Source organism: Pristiophorus japonicus, chromosome 5 (assembly GCF_044704955.1).
Source record: "Pristiophorus japonicus isolate sPriJap1 chromosome 5, sPriJap1.hap1, whole genome shotgun sequence".
Lineage (NCBI taxonomy): Eukaryota > Metazoa > Chordata > Chondrichthyes > Pristiophoridae > Pristiophorus > Pristiophorus japonicus.
In genome coordinates, this window is record NC_091981.1 from 128237255 (window position 1) to 128255041 (window position 17787).

Sequence of the window (17787 nt, forward strand, 5' to 3'; positions counted from 1 at the left end):
AGATGGGAAGCGCCACATAGCTGGACTGGCGGTTATAAAGGCAGACATTTGAAAGTGGCTCTTTGTTCCGCTCCCGCGCCGCCTCCATTTTACCGTTGCGCAACGCCTGCCATTTCCCGCTCGCCACTCTCCTGATTGAAAAAAACAGCCAGCCAGAAAGAATACGTCATGTGTTGTCTCAAGGTACCAAGGGCCGGTTGAGGGGGGTGTTACAAAAAAAAAACTTTTTGAGTGTGTAAACCGTGTTTGATGCAATCTGACAGTAGTTCTCGGATATGGTTTAATTAACTTTGAAAAACAGTTATTAGTTTTAAGAGACAATCGCGCGCGGCTCCATGGAGATGGGCGGTTGTTCTGTGACGTCACAGAGGCCAGGCTCGGGCAGGGGCAGCGCCGCCATCTTGAGGGAAGATCGCAGCCGAGAGAGCGCCAGCGGCCGGTGTCCGCCAGAGTCAGTCTCAGCTCCGTACCTTACCGCACCGTACCCACAGGTCATATAGGAAAAAAAACCGGTTTCTTTTATTTCATCTCCAGAGAAATATATATTTTTTACTTCCACAATTTCCACGAGCAAAGATGAGCGACATCGACGAGACAGCCTACGAGGGGAGGGTGAGTGGAGCGAACTGTTTAGAAATAAGAAGGATTTGATAACTTGAGAGAAGACGATTTTATATATCTATGTATTTATGAAACAAAATGGAAACGGGAGCGATGTTGGGGCGGCGAGGCCCGGGCCTAACGTGGCGCTTCCTGAATGCGGCGGGCGATTGGCGCCGAGCGAGGCCACAGGCTTCGGGTTAGACACAGGCCTCGGACCTAGAGTTCGGGCCAAGGGAGGGGCGTCAGTTAATGCTTAACGGTTTTTATTTAACATTTTTTCGTGATTGTAAAATGTAACCGATCTTAAAGTCGGTTTACACGTCGTGGCCTCCTGCGGCACGGGCGGGCCCTCGAGGTCTTTGTCGATCTCTTTCGTCCCTCCCGTTGGTTTGGGGGGGGGGGGGGGGGTTCGGTTTAGTCTCGGTTGTCTTTTGCCATCTCTGCTTTTCTCTTCCTGTCTGTTCTAATCCGATCCTGACTTTTGAACATCGCTTTAAACTGGTTCTAAAAGAGGAGCGCAAACCGCCGGGCCGCGTGCTAGCAGTTGGCGGACTCTGCTCCCCCACCCCCACCCCAGATAGTCAGCCCAGCCTGACAGTACAACCTCAGTATTAACATGGTTCAACCCTAGAGGTGACTCAGTCATCGTTTTCAAATATAACTTGCAGACCAATGAATACGGTACAAGTTGATCGAAATGAGCCGAAGGCGCGCGTATATTCAGGGCTGTTGTACCAATATTCGAAGTTAAGCGAAGTGCTAAAATGATTACTACCATGGTAAAATCCAATACTTTTTGTTCATAATTTTGGGATCTGCAAATGGGCTTGAAAGTGTCGGGAGTATTTATTCTTTTTGACCCCAGTTATTCCTTTCATAAAATTAGAAACCAGATTTTCCTACTTTGGTAGTTTACTCCTTCTAATCATGTTGAGTTTTGTCAGCATTCAAGTTGAGGAATGATTGTCATGAATAGCGTTGCCCAATACTTTGAGGCGCAATCCCAAATGTGTTGCCACACTCCGGTTTAGAGTAGTCCAACACCAGCTTAGTGCCTTTGATTTCGTATAGTTCTTGATATTTATCACATTCTATCTTGTTTCTGCTATTGCTCCCAGTATTCCTAGTGATGAGATGTTGGTAAGGGGTGCAAAAAAATGCATGGAGTGTTTTTTTAATGCAGAGAGCTGCTGGGATGGTGAGGCCTATAGTATAAATAAAGTCCAGTATTGATGGTGATAAAAGACCTAATACTATGATGGTAACATTTTCATTGTCCTGCCTTAATGTTTCTTGAACCCCAATGTGTCCTGTAGACATTATAGCACGAAGTAATTTGATTCAAGAATAAATGAGCTGTTGTTGGTAAAGAACTTTCAGTTCACAATGCTGAAAAATACCGTTGAACCAATAAAGTAATTATACACAAAATGTTGAATATTTTTTAAACCACCCAGTGGTCAGTCTTTTTTAAAACACTTGCGCATTCTGATTCCGACAGTGTACTTTGGCTGTTGGAAGTACATTCCAGTGGAGAGTAAGCAAAGTGCATCTTAATTATATTTGACCGTTTCAAGATAGTGTATGCACATTGCCTTCTCTTTAAGCTAACATCTTATTTGGCACATTTCTGCTAGAAATATTTATTGTATTTTTATCTTGCCCCTTGTGCTGTGATAAACTTACAGCTGTAAGCCATTTAGTACCCATTCTGCCGATTTTCCCTGAAGGTGGTGGCTCATGGTGGGATACAGTTCCACTGGTGCAGACAGCCATCTTGTGATTTGCCCAAATTCTTGTAATCTAGTCTAGCACTGCACCCTCATCAGTATCCATCAGTGGGCTTCAATTCATAGTCTGCCACTTCTGGGATGTTGCTGTAGTTGGGATCCAGGGGTGAGTTTTTGTCAAAACAAGAAAATTGAAGTCTTTTGAAAATACACTGAGGGAAATCAGAGTTGCAGCCCTTGAAAATAAGTTGAGTGCTCGTGGTCTAAATGATGAATGTTGACATGCTGTTTTAATGTGGGGACACCAAAGCCAATGATGTCTTTACACATGCACTTTATAGCAGGGAGCAATGAAAGGAAACCAGGTAGAATTCTTAAATGAGATTTTGCCAACTTAATACAGATCAGAGACTTAACTCTGGACCATTCAGCACTGGGCAATATGGTGCATTTACTTGTTGAACTATACCCTAATATTGATAATTCTAATGGAAAATAAGTCATTTTTATTGAGGTAAAATTAATGTGCACTTTGCTATAAACTATCTTCCCATATTTCAACTTTATTTTATAATGGTGAATATTTACTGACTTACTGGAATAAGTTTAGCCTTTTGAAATGCACAAACCGTTTTCCATGTCTTCAATCTTAATGTCCTTTTTATATTAAAAAATAGATTTGTAAGTTATAACAGTGCAGTTAAGCTTATTTAATTTTTATTTTCCAGCTAAACCTATTAGACTCCTTCTGAATATTGGGTTCAGAGTTGGAATATTACATCATCATTCTGGGGTTGCGGGGGGGGAGGGGGAGAATGGAAGCTCCTCGTTTTAAACTAATAGTATTAGGGATATAGAATAATTTACTTAATCTTAGTTGATCAAAGCTTTTTATTCCTGATTTCAGTGACATTTTATCAAAAAGCATAATTTTTTAAAGAAAGCTGCAGCAGATGGTATTAAATAACTTTATAGTTTTACACAAGTTGCTGATGTCATGTGTAATTTTCTCATTGGAGGGCAATACTAAAACTGAGCATAATGGTGGTAAAATACAAATGTGTTTGTTATTTTCTTTTATAATGGTTTTGGATTGTTTGAGATTTCCACCCAACTGTTAACATTTGAAAATGTAGCACTTTTAGGGGAGAGAAGTGATAGAATGCCATTACAATATATTGATTTCAAAGTAGTTAACATTTTGTCATAATCTTAGGGGTAGGTAGGCAGAAATACTGTTAAACGTTTACCCTTTTGAGGACTGCAAAGCGAGTGGAGAAATGCTATAATTGGTCTTTGTACCCCGGATTAGGAACGGGAAATAAATCAGTGCTTTTGTTTGAGTTTGGCTATAATAATGGTCCCTTGGATGTGCAGTCTGTCAAAGCTCATGTTCCAGACTCTTGTCAAAAATGCCCCCACATGCAAGAAGTACATAAGGGCTGGTGGAAATGTACTTAATCATGGGGTCCCCTGCCATCGGAATAGCAGTATTGTGGCAGAGGGAGAATTAATAGGGGAAAATTAATCCTTAAATAAAATGTTGACTGTATAAAAAGAAAAAGAAAAGCAAGTACCACTTAAAGGGTGGGGCTCTCCTAACTTGCGGGAGCAAACTTTCCATTTAACTTTTTCTGCTGTCATAAAGAGTAATAATTTAAAATCTAAACAAGCACCCAGAGGCACCTTGATGACTTATGAGGGCAGTCCACATGTCTCTTGGAGTGGCTGCAATCATTTATTCCAAAGTAACTTTTTTGGCTTAGATTGCCACCTAATTGGGATAAAATTTGTACTGGCAATATATGCAGCAGTATCAAGGGATGGGCATAATTGGGTTAGAAGACCCCTCATAGATTATAAAAACTTTGAAATAAAATATTAAATATTTTTCTGATTATCTTTCAACAGCAAATGGAAAAGTTATTCTATAGAATTATTATAATTGTAAATTAATTCTACAGTTCTATTAAGTATAAAATGAAATGCTAGTATTCACTACCATGCCTCTGCTCAGTAAATGGATACTCCATACAGTTCAATTAGTAAATGGTGCATTAATTTAGTCTTAGTCATGAATATTTTGTGTTGAAGGAGATGTGAACGCGCCTAAGTAATAAGCTGAGTGGTTTCAACTGATGAAATAGATGGATTGATTGTATTTGAACAAGTGTATTTTGGTGAATTTTACTGCTCAAAAGTTGTATTTTCACTGCTGGGAATTTTGGGCACCGAGTGTCAAGTATTCCCAGGTATAGTTCAGCCAGATGTTGAGTAAAATTTTCTTTAGCAAAAATAACAATAAATTAAAGTTTATAAAAAGTGAGACCTTCCTGATTGGTGTGCTTCAGTAGTGCATCATTTACTCCACCTGATGCATTGTGGGCTTCGCAGTCTAAATTACTATTGCAAACCATTTAGCTTATAATTTACCAGTGGATCAGTTACTAAAACAATCCTTGTCAAAAGGCATACCTGCCAGTGCTTCTGTCTTCTTGTGTTCGTCTATATCTAATGCCTGTGTTTTTTCAGGCAAGCTTTTCGGAGAATTGTTCATCTACATTCAGACCGTTGTCAAAGCTATGACCTCTATTGATGTGAATTATTTGATCAGATATTGGTTGGAGACAATTTGACATTTTATTTGTTGACCTCACAGCAATGTATAGTAGTGTAATGGTTGTTACCTGACTAATCATTACAAAAAAGTGGAGCCAAGAAAGATGGGTCAGAGAATTATCTAAATGACACGAAGATAGGAACTGAAATAGTAGAGATCATTAGGGGTTCAAATAAAATAATCACTAAAATCTAGTGGGCTGGTACAAAAAATAATTTAAAAGCTGAATGGAATGTTGGCCTTTATCTCGGGGGCTCGAATACAAAGAGGTGAAAGTTGTTATAGCTGTACAGCGCTCTGATTAGCTCCCATCAATACTACTGCGTTGATTCTGGGCACTGCATTCTGGAAAGATATATTGGCTTTGGAGGGGTTTGACGTGCTGATTCACCAGAATGATATTGGGGCTAAGAGTTAAATTGAGGACAGGTTGCATAGACTAGACTGGTATTCTCTTCAATATAGAAAGTGATAAATTGTTTCCTGTGGTGCGAGTATCCAGAACAAGGCAGCATAACCTTAAAATTAGAGCAAGGCCGTTCAGGGGTGTTAGAAAGCACTTCATTCGTCTCTTCCACCCCAAAGCTGATTGACCCCAAAGGTCAATTGAATATGTCAAAACTGAGATTGATAGATTTTTATTAGGCAAGTGTATTAAGGGTTACGGAACCAAGACCGGTAGATGGAGTTAAGATAAAGAGCAATCGTGATCTGATTTGAATGGTGGAACAGGCTCAAGGGAGATGAATGGACTACTCCTGTTCCTATGTTATCTTCAGTAAGTGACCAGAGCACTTTTGGATTGTTGTAAAAACCCAGCTGGCTCATTAATGTCTTTGGGGAACAAAACCTGCTGTCCTTACCCAGTCTGTCTGTGACTCTAATCCCACACCAACATGGTTTAACCTTTACATGCCCTCTGAAGTGGCCAACTAAGCCACTCGGTTGTATAGAACAGAAGACACTTAGGGCAACAAATGGCGACCTTGTCCATTAACTCTATGAACACTCATCCAAGACTGCCATCCGTATTCGCACCAGGTCCCGTTCTTCTGTCATCCCTGTACTCGTTGACCTACGTTGACTTTCGGTCTGGCAGCACCTCAATTTAAAACCCCTCTTGTTTTCAAATCCCTCCATGCCTTCGCCCCTCCCTATCTCTGTAACCTCCTCCAGCCCTACAACCCTCTGAGATGTCTGCGCTCCTCCAATTCTGGCCTCCTGCGCATTCCCGATTTTAATCGCTCCGCCATTGGTGGTGCCCAGACCTTTGGCTCTGGCATTCCCTCCCTAAACGTCTCTACTTCTCTTCCCTCCTTTGATGCTCCTTAAAACCTACCTCTTTGATTAAGCTTTTGGTCACCTGTCCTAATATCCTCCTCATGGCTCGATGTCAAATATTGTTTGATAACAGTCCTGTGAAGCACCATAGGAAGTTTTGCTACATTAAAGGCGCTATATAAATGAAAGTTGTTGGACAACGGCACCTACATTCCACGAATGGATAATAAAAAATTGGCACAGTAAGACCAAGAATATGGTCACTCTTGTCTGTCTCAGATGTCTGTGTTGCTGTTTCTCCTGTCTTCTCTTCTGCTTTGATTTCTTTTTTTTTCTTCTCTCCATTTGGAGGAGAGGTGGTGGGTGTAATAGTGATGTCAGCGAAAGGAGTCCTTGATGGCTGCATTTTGGGTTGGGATTATGAAGAAACTAGTCATCGGCAGCTCCTTTCCTGTCCCCTCCCCCAATCAGTTGCGCTTACTGATTGTGATCTGTACCCATTTACTTTTCCATTACCCATTCCGTTTCTGACCACCCCCTTGTTAACGTTACCCCATCTCTTTCCCTTTGAATAGCCAACTCGGGTCACCACTGCCCCTCCCTGTATCCTTGATCCACTGTCGCCGTAACCCCTCTTCCTCCCTCCCTCTCCCTATCTGTTTTCCTCCAGAGGCTTTGTTTGCCTTCAAACTTAAACCTGTTTTTAAAATGGAATTTGAATTGGAGTGAGGAAACAAACTATCTTCTCTCCGTCTTGTGCGCTCAGAAAAAAATATAAAGTTCACACCCAGGCTTCTGGGAAAGACTGAGGCCTTCTAAATTAAAAATATATATAATGACGGCATTAAAACACGTAAAAGACAAATCAATGTAAAAGTCTAATCATGTTATGGAATATAATTTTTGGATTAAAATTTTTTTGGACTAAACCCACTGGACATGAAAAGTTACAGTGGGGTTGAAAATGCGAAGTGGAAATGAATTGTGGAAAGCCAGTGCAGAGTGGTGCATTTACATGGTGTGATGTTTTCCGTTAGAAAAGTTGGCAATAAAAGTGGTGCATGCTTTTATTTCTCCTTTAAATGGTTAATATTTTATTTAAGAGGCAGTGTGACCAACATGGCAATAGAAAGTCAAAGGATGCAGAGGGGCAGTGTGTGCAGATATGGTTTTTGATGTATTCCAGATTCAATATGTACATTAGTGATCAGATTGTCGTCAACTAATAGCATATCAAATAATTCACATTAATAGAGGCTATTTCTTTGACATTGTTTTGGATATAGATTCATAAATCTGAACTCTCTGAATATGTACCCATTATAAATTACATATGTCATATGCATGGAAAGTAGTTAAATTAGTGACATCATTTTGAGAGAAGTAAGTCAACCTATTCAGCTGACTGAGTTTTAAAATAGTGCCAGGTGCTACTTTTGGGTTTAAATCAAATGTTGGGAAAGTCTCTTGTCTCCTATTCCTTTCCATCTCCATTACTGGGACCACCTTTTATGGTGATTTGAATGTCAAATTCTGTTAAGAGATTCTGGGATTTTGATTGGTGTTTTAAGAAACCTATTCTACTCTTTCTTTTGTTTATAATGAATTGATGGAACATTTTTTTATTGCATGGGATTGGAGGATTTTTAATTTGGGGGATTGAGTTTCATAATTCTATCTTTTAATGTATATTTGCAGTCTTGTTCATAATTTGCAATGCCTAAATTGAAGCCTCTGACCGACGCAGTTCTTTGCATAGTGGAAGCGATTTGGCAGCATAAATTGGCTGAAGGTTACAGAGGAGTCAACACTAGTGTATTGGTGTCATTTCTGAGGATGCGGATAATTAGTTGGGGTAATGTAGCAGGAACTTCATCCTTCCAGACTATACCTGGATTTGGGAGTTCTTGATACTGACTTATAGGTACATAAGTTGGGGGAGATGCTGACTTTCGGTACAAAAGTTGGGGTGGGGGAGAATTCAGTTGCCTTGAGCATAACTTTCACCAAAACAAACTAAGCTTTAAGGTATGGGTTGGAATGTTCTTCCACTCACCGCTTTAAAAAAGAAAGACTTGCATTTATATAGTGCCTTTCACGACCACCGGACGTCTGAAAGACTTTACAGCCAATTAAGTACTTTGAGAGTGTAGTTACTGTTGTAATGTAGGAAACATTCTATCTTTACAGTGGCCATAACTCATTTGACTGCTTTGAAGCTGAGCATTAATTGGCAATAATTACTTTAACCATTGAGATACTGAGGTACTTGGCACTTTGTAATCCTATCTTCTAGAGGAGTTTGAATATTGGTGTGCAATTAGTTGACAGTTCTGTTCATTTAAACAAAGTTTACTGGTTGTAGGTCAGAACGTGTATTTTTTTTTCCTGTCCCAGTATTTCTGATGTTACCAGCTACTGTTTTGAGGAAATGACAATGGGAAACTGGAATTAGTTCAGCCTCAAAATTGCAACGGCAAGGTTTTGATTTTGAATCTGTACAGCCACGTGACCAGGAGACACAAATGCATTATAAATTAGTTTGAACTTAAGATTGGGTTACAGTGGTGTAACTATTTTAAACGCCTATTGTAACATCTTTCTTTACTAATAATTAAGGGTAATAGAATTATTGCCATGTTTCTAGCCAATCTAAATTAATGGCAACCTTGCGTTTTCAGGACAAATATATTCCACTATTTAGTTGATAGTAAAAATTTAGTTGATAGTGATGTCCAGAAATCACCAGAAAATGTCTCTTTCCAAATGAGTTAAATCACAACTTCCTGATTTGTCTGTACAAGGCACAAAAGTATTACTGTGCAGTTTGAAATTTTTCCTCCGGGAACATTTTTTTGTTGGAAGAGTGAGGAGGAAAAAATTGCAATTTCAAGGCAGTTTCTCAAGTTAATTAGATAGTCCTTTTTGTGTAACAGTATTTTTAAAACTTTAAACACAGTAAAACCAGAGGACTACATATTTGTTGCAGGCATTTTATGCAGGAACTTTTTTTATTAAAAGTATTGGAATTATTACATCTGCTGGTGTTTAGTTAGAAAGATGGTAGGCTATAGTACAAATCCAGCAGATTGTAACCCCATGCTTCATCCTACTGAATGTTCTTTTTCCATTAAGGTTAATATTGAAGAAATGGAAGAGTATTTTCCAAGAATATGGAAGAATAATCAAGATAACAGAAGGCTAATCAATCACAAGTATTGCAGATCAGAAAATAAAATTTGAATGGGAAATGAACAGAAGATTGGTCAGATAGAAGAGCTTGCTTTTATAAGGCATTAATGAATTGTTTGAATTGGGAAGAATACACGGAGTATGAAAACTCTGAAAATGAAGAAATGAAGAAAATAGAAAGCAAGAGTGAACTAAAATTAAAAGAATCTGGAAAATTAAAAGAATCTGGAAAATTAAAAGAATCTGGAAGATTGAATGTGTCCTAGGTTAAGTAATGTATGGTTTATGTTCACGTGTCTGTATGCTCAAGTTTTAGCATAAAATGCATGACTATTTAAGAAAGTTTCATAGAATGTTGGTGATTAGGTATATTTGTAGGGAATGTGTATTCTTTAGGAATGTGCAGTACTTGCTATGGGTTGAAGTTTTTTGTGCTTTAGAAGGGGCCAAAATGAAATTAGTGAAGGATACTTAACCATTTTGTCCCTCTGCTACACCTGAGACAGTATCTGAATTGTAGAGGCTCGCTACTAAGGTTTAACAATCTTATATTTTGTGTAGTACAATAAATAACTTTGTTCTATCATACCAGGAGTCCCGCTCACCATCAAAATCTCCAAGTGGGAGTGCTGGCCGTGTAAAATCAGAAAGCCGTTCTGCTTCTCGTAGTCCATCTAGGACCTCAAAACGTTCAGAATCTCGCTCCCGCTCAAGGTCCAAGTCTAGGTAAGTGCTTTTATTTAGCAGGTAGGTATAATTAGTATAATCTACCTTACTTTAAAAAAAAACTGAGTGCCTTAATGCATATCAATGTGTCTATATACAGTAAGCCTATAATGTTGCTGATTGCTCAATGGCATCCACACGACAGTACCATTTTTCACTGTTAATCTGGCCTCTGAATTGCATGCTTTTCTTTGAAGGTCTTTGAGGGCTAATGTTTTCTTTTGATTTGCAATTAAGTTTTTAAGTATTCATATAATTTCTTTCTACGTGAATGGAGGCGACATGCTTATGCTGTCATGCGACGACCGTTACTAAGATGTCAGTCAAGATGCATGCTTGCTATTTGATGCAACATTACCCAAGGGCCTTTTGAGGAGCAGTTCAGTGTCTGAATCAGAGGCAAAAATTCAATATCTAGATATTAAATGCAATCTTTTTTTGCTTATATTCGTTCCTTTGGTCATGACTCATTTCAAATGCACTACAAAAATGAACAATATCTTAATTTTATTTTGCTGACTGTCTTAAAACATAATCTGTTTAAAAAAACATGATTAAATCTTGGCATCTATTATAAAAAATTTAAATACATGCAAATTTTAATTCATGCATTTTTCAGTCAGCAGATATTGATCTTGCGCAGTTTTTTTTTAAAACTGTGCCTACATAGAATAACTTCAGATGTGCATAGGCAGATGACATAGAAACCAGTGTGGTGGAATGCGAGGAGCCTAAACTAGTCTTATCCAGGTCTGATGTGGCATGCAGACCTAATCCAGCACTCCAAAAGACTGAATTCTTGTGACCAGCTAAATGTTTACTTTTATTTCTTGCTAGAATTAAACACTGGCACACTTGAAAAAGCCTTTATTAATGAAAGGTGGAACATAAAAGAAAAATGTTCATACAGACTTGGACGGTTGGTTATATCATAAATTTGTGTGCTATATGTTTATGAAAATATACTAACAGCTGTGTTTTTACAATCTTATTACCAGATCTCACTCCCGAAGACATTCACACCGACGTTATTCACGCTCCAGATCACGCTCTCATTCACATAGAAGGCGATCCCGCAGCAGATCTTACACACCCGAGTATCGATCACGGAGAAGGAGCCGTAGTCATTCTCCAATGTCCAGCCGAAAGCGCCATGCAGGAAGTAGAGTAGGTTATTTTAAAATACATGTATAATTCATTGGCGAGGGGTGAATAACACATAGTGCTTCATGAATGCATGCGGCTTGTAGGATTGACTTTTTTTCTGAGGAGTGAAAGAATGCTTGAAAGTTACTAGCACACATTGAGATGTTTTAATTAAGCAAATACAGGTGCAATGTCTCAAATCTGGCTGTCTGAAAATTGGAATTGTCTGAAAACAGTCCATTTTTGAGAGAATCCCATTTGATATTCAGTAAAATAAAATCCGGAATTAATTGTCCAAAAACCGGCGGGCCGAACTAGTTATCAGCTTCGCCGCTGTGTTAAATGGTCTGCGATTGGTCCGAGTCTTGCCGAATGACCCTCGACCCGACCTGACCCATTCCTTTTCATATTTTATTTCATGTATCTCATTCATTGAATTTGGCTTTCGAATGTAAAGTGGCAACCGTATAGGAAGAGGCAGTGCTGGCGAAGTATGACGTCTTCATCGCAGCAGCTCTCAAATGCTCAGTACTGCATATCATTTGTAATAAATAGTTAATTTACTTTAAATGCTTTTTATTTTATCCTTATGTTTACCTTTAGAATAATGCACTTTATTCTACTTCATGTATTCCTTGTTTCTCTTATCCATTCAATAAGCCTAAGATAGGCTATTGATTTTCTTGTCCGAAATCTGGAAAAATCTGAAAACTGGCACGGTCTTAGTCCCGAGGTTGCCGGATTTGAGATGTTGTACCCATTATGGTTGAATACTGGAGTGATCTGAAGAAAAGTTTGAGAAATTGTTTGATATAAAGTTTGATACTGGTTTCAGTTTCAAATGCTGCGCATAGCTCTTGTAACTTTTAATGATTCATGCAAGTGAGTGGTCATTTGTTTGAGCAAGACAATTGTGTGCATCTGTAGGATATACATTTAGTTAATTATTTTGATAAGATGTACAAAGTTCTGACACTTAAGCCTTCATGTGGTGAAATCTATACTTGAATTGTAAGTTGATCTTCATATTCAGTCCAATGTGTTCCCTCTAATTTTTATTTGTACTGAGCGGGCCATGAACTCCTGAGTGCAAGTCCATGGGAAAATTTTACAAGAACAACAACTTAAACCATATATAAAACGATGCAAATAAATACGGTTGATAATTATTCAACATCATGCTGGAAATTTCTCCTGTCTCTGTTTTCCAGTGATGGAAAATTCTGTCAAGATTGACAATCCACCTTTCCTAACAGGTCACATTATACTTCTACACTTGCACGGTCTACCTCTCCGCTCACACTTTGCAATCTACCTGAACACTCACGGGCCCCCATTCTACCTCTACTCTCACATCTCACACCTGGACTGTTAAGCTCCTCTTTCCCGACAGAAGAGTTCACACTTTCAGGAAAGTAGAAACATAGAAAATAGGTGCAGGAGTAGGCCATTTGGCCCTTCGAGCCTGCACCGCCATTCAATGAGTTCATGGCTGAACATGCAACTTCAGTACCCCATTCCTGCTTTCTCGCCATACCCCTTGATCTCCCTAGTAGTAAGGACTACATCTAACTCCTTTTTGAATATATTTAGTGAATTGGCCTCAACAACTTTGTGGTAGAGAATTCCACAGGTTCACCACTCTGGGTGAAGAAGTTTCTCCTCATCTTGGTCCTAAATGGCTTACCCCTTATCCTTAGACTGTGACCCCTGGTTCTGGATTTCCCCAACATTGGGAACATTCTTCCTGCATCTAACCTGTCTAAACCGGTCAGAATTTTAAACGTTTCTATGGGATCCCCTCTCATTCTTCTGAACTCCAGTGAATACAAGCCCAGTTGATCCAGTCTTGATATGTCCGTCCCGCCATCCCGGGAATCAGTCTGGTGACCCTTCGCTGCACTCCCTCAATAGCAAGAACGTCCTTCCTCAAGTTAGGAGACCAAAACTGTACACAATGCTCCAGGTGTGGCCTCACCAAGGCCCTGTACAACTGTAGCAACACCTCCCTGCCCCTGTACTCAAATCCCCTCGCTATGAAGGCCAACATGCCATTTGCTTTCTTAACCGCCTGCTGTACCTGCATGCTAACCTTCAATGACTGATGTACCATGACACCCAGGTCTCGTTGCACCTCCCCTTTTCCTAATCTGTCACCATTCAGATAATAGTCTGTCTCTGTTTTTACCACCAAAGTGGATAACCTGACATTTATCCACATTATACTTCATCTGCCATGCATTTGCCCACTCACCTAACCTATCCAAGTCACTCTGCAGCCTCATAGCATCCTCCTCGCAGCTCACACTGCCACCCAACTTGGTGTCATCCGCAATTTTGGAGATACTACATTTAATCCCCTCGTCTAAATCATTAATGTACAATGTAAACAGCTGGGGCCCCAGCACAGAACCTTGCGGTACCCCACTAGTCACTGCCTACCATTCTGAAAATTACCCATTTACTCCTACTCTTTGCTTCCTGTCTGTAGATGCGAAAGAGCGGGGAGGATACACACTCCTTGAAAGTCTGTGCGTAGATCATAAATAACCGTAAAAATCCATTCATCTCGCCAAACTGGGGAATGAAAAACTCAGCATCTGGTGTCTCATTTATTATCCATTTAGTTAGACCGCTTTGATTACCCTGTGGTTTCCAGGTGGTACAACATAGAATTTCACAGCACAGAAGGAGGCCATTCGGCGCATCGTGTCCGCTCCAGCCAACAGAAAGAGCTATCCAACCCAATCCCACTTTCCAGTTATGGGTCCGTAGTCTTGTAGGTTATGGCACTTCCAAGTGCATATCCAAGTACTTTTTAAATGCAATGTAGATTTCTGCATTTACCATTCTTTCAGTGAGCTCCAGACCCCCTCCACTTGGAGGAGGAAAAATTTTCACCTCCCATCTAATTAGTCTACCAATTACTTTACTATTTTTTAAGATGATTTTTTTTTTTAAAGATTTTTTACGGGGACCATGGTCACCTCATTCTCTTTCAATTCTGAAAAACAAAAATCTAGATCCTTGAAGGGGCTGGACATGTAATCAGCAGTGATAATCCTCACTGCAAATATACTGACCTGATCCTAATGCTGTATTTTAAAAGGGGATGGGGGAAAGAAAACACAAAACACATTTACCCATAAACCCTCCCCCAAATTGTAAATGCTAACGATCTCCTTAGTGGCTATTAGTGACTTGTCTGTGTCGGTCAGGCTGAGCTGACGATGTTATTTGCAGCAGATGATGAGGAAGCGGCTGCAGGCCTGTGCAATGCCTAGATCCATGTTGCTCTTTCCCTGTTCTGGTGTCACATCCTCCTGTAACTGCCTCCAGCCGCCTCTTTACGTGCACACACTACACCAGTCAGCACCCACATCCCTCTCTCTCAATCACTGCCTCGCCACTAACTGTCGCTCTTAATATGGCCCCGATTATATTGTGTTGGTTTTTATAAAGGCACTCTGATTCTTCCCCCACCCTCCCTCACTCACTTCAGCACCACGATTTCTATCAGTGTAGTTTGGGAGGGGTTGAAGTTGTCTGCCTCTTTGCATGCACTGTAACTCTAGCAGAACAGCCAAGGATCAAGTATCCTAGCAACCGTGCGCACCATGAGCAAGCTTGAATGCTAGGGAAATATACAAAGACGTTCATGGACATTGCTGCATTCTACCACTCTGCCTTGATGCAACTTTCTAGCTTTCTGCCGCTCTAGTCTCTGCCTCAGTCTGACAAGTTCAACCACAAAACAATGTATTGCATCCAGGCAAGAGCTGAAAGTGCAATCAAATTAAGAAGTAATGGTACACGATTAATATTTGTGTTCATAGAAAAGCACAGTAGGTAATTCCCACTCTTTTTATGGGGTTATTTTTGTACGTTCACTGCCATGCGAGGAGTATTCGGAATAAGGTGGATGAATTAACTGCGCAGATAGCCCTCGAATCAAGGCAGTAATGAGACATTAATATTAATTCATCTCCTGGCCTTGATTCGAGGGCTATTGTTCCTACCTGATTTTCTGGCGCCGACTGTGAGCATGAGCAAAAGAGCTAGACCAACAGAATAGCCCCAAAACTTGGTGATAAAATAATATTGGTCAGCGATCTAATCTCTGATAACCTACACGTAGTTCCTACCTACTGGCCCATCCATTCACAGGCTCAGCAGCACTTTTTCCTGCTCTCGCCAGCCGCTCGCGCGGTGGGTATTGGACCTCCCTCCCTCCAGTTCACTGTTGTATGCGGCATGTGAATTTCAGTGCACGGGACCTTGCAGGGTGCCGTGCCCGCGCACCTTGGAGGGAACATTGATTGTCATATTTCATTTTCTGGCACTGGATTTTGGGGATATTTTTGGACTGCTGACTTAATGGCTACTGTTGACATCATCTTCTCAACCTGCTGCTCTTGAATTTTAGTTCATGAGCTGAGTTAAATCCTCCAGCCGCAGTTTGTCACTCTTGTCTGAGTTAATGGGCAGTATGCCACCTGATAGTGGAGTGATCCATTTTTTGTAGGAGGGGGGGAAAATTCATTCTGTCCATCTTGTCCTACAGACGGGCCATGTGTCGGCAAAACATGGAGCGTTGATAGTAGATGTGGAGAAGTCTGCTGCCAGGACTGCCCCGTCGTCCCAGATGAAGGATGATTCCTGGAGGCGAGCAGCATATGGGAAAAAAGAAGGGAAACTCGGTTCTCAAAACGTAAATTTATAAACTTTCAAACTAGTCAAATGTTTCCGGATATCTAATGGATGTATTGTGCATTCACTCTTTACAGCAATGTGTTTGATAAAATATTGGATCTCTTGCTATTCTTAACATTCCACGCAAAAGCATAATTATCTAGCAAGTTATAGCTTGACCTATTGGTCTGCTTTGTGTGCCTGTACCATTGTCCTTGTACTGTGTTAATCATGGGAGCATCTTGCAGCTCGAGATCTAAACTGAGGCTTAAGAACAAGTTTGGGGTGCTGAAAGGCCTACACCTGTCATGTTCCTAAATCATAAGATCTGCATAACTAACCTGACCAGCCACCATGACCTCCGGGTGGTTTCTCCCTGGTCAGGAAGGTATATGCTTACATTTTTGTAAACAGGAGGTGGGTGGGATGGCTTGACCCATCCACCTCCACGGAGGTGTGTGGGGGACCTGACCCATCCACCTCCATGGCACGAACCTGGTATTGCAGTACTTCCAGGAACGGTGCAGTGGCTCTAGGCCTTTTGGCTAAGAGCATTGGCGCAGAGTGATCCTTGACTGGTGCAGGGTGACCTCTGGCGTTTGTGACTTGACAAAGAATTGGAAACGATTGGCTACGAATTTATAAAAAAAAAAGACTGATTTTGAAATCTTGATCATTGCTGCTAAGGGTGTGACCTAAAACAGGTGACATCGTATTCACTCAACTTCACTGAAATTACCTTTTCTCTTGTCACACAATTCTACTTGGTTAAATTTGGAAATATCCGCTGCAGTTGACGTGTCATTTTGTTTCCTTCAATCATTTGTAAATGACTTGCTCACAACTAAATTGTGGGTAAATGCCAATCAAGCAAGTTAAGTTGCTAAATGCTTTTATTTTCATTTACCTAGTCCAATCACTAGTTATATTAGAAACATAGAAAATAGGTGCAGGAGTAGACCATTCGGCCCTTCGAGCCTGCACTGCCATTCAATGAGTTCATGGCTGAACATGCAACTTCAGTACCCCATTCCTGCTTTCTCGCCATACCCCTTGATCCCCCTAGTAGGACTACATCTAACTCCTTTTTGAATATATTTAGTGAATTGGCCTCAACAACTTTCTGTGGTAGAGAATTCCACAGGTTCACCACTCTCTGGGTGAAGAAGTTCCTCCTCATCTCGGTCCTAAATGGCTTACCCCTTATCCTTAGACTGTGAACCCTGGTTCTGGACTTCCCCAACATTAATAAGAACATAAGAATTAGGAACAGGAGTCGGCCATCTAGCCCCTCGAGCCTGCTCCGCCACCCAACAAGATCATGGCTGATCTGGCCGTGGACTCAGCTCCACTTACCCGCCCGCTCCCCGTAACACTTAAAAATCTATCTATCTGTGATTTGAATACATTCAATGAGCTAGCCTCAACTGCTTTCTTGGGCAGAGAATTCCACAGATTCACAACCCTTTGGGAGAAGAAATTCCTTCTCAACTCGGTTTTAAATTGTCTCCCCTGTATTTTGAGGCTGTGCCCCCTAGTTCTAGCCTCCCCGACCAGTGGAAACAACCTCTCTACCTCTATTCTGTCTATCCCTTTCATTATTTTAAATGTTTCTATAAGATCACCCCTCATCCTTCTGAACTCCCAACGAGTAAAGACACCCAGTCTACTCAATCTATCATCATAAGGTAACCCCTCATCTCTGGAATCAGCCTAGTGAATTGTCTGTACCCCTTCCAAAGCTAGTTTATTCTTCCTTAAGTAAGGTGACCAAAACTGCACGCAGTATTCAAGGTG

General features: G+C 40.6%; 1 protein-coding gene across 4 annotated transcripts in view; it reads left to right on the plus strand.

Annotated features, from left to right (window-relative positions):
* Nucleotides 1-216: 216 nt before the first annotated feature.
* tra2a (transformer 2 alpha homolog) overlaps nucleotides 217-17787 on the plus strand; it is a 30227-nt gene continuing 12656 nt past the window's right edge. Inside the window, exons 1-5 of one of the 4 annotated variants that reach the window (XM_070880957.1) lie at nucleotides 221-612; nucleotides 9370-9702; nucleotides 10019-10152; nucleotides 11151-11319; nucleotides 15863-16009. In XM_070880957.1, the coding sequence (XP_070737058.1) occupies nucleotides 9682-9702; nucleotides 10019-10152; nucleotides 11151-11319; nucleotides 15863-16009 (471 nt within the window). In that variant the 5' untranslated portion in view covers nucleotides 221-612; nucleotides 9370-9681. Of the gene's footprint in view, nucleotides 613-9369; nucleotides 9703-10018; nucleotides 10153-11150; nucleotides 11320-15862; nucleotides 16010-17787 lie in introns of all 4 variants that reach the window. The other 3 variants (XM_070880955.1, XM_070880954.1, XM_070880953.1) reach the window with 3 other exon arrangements.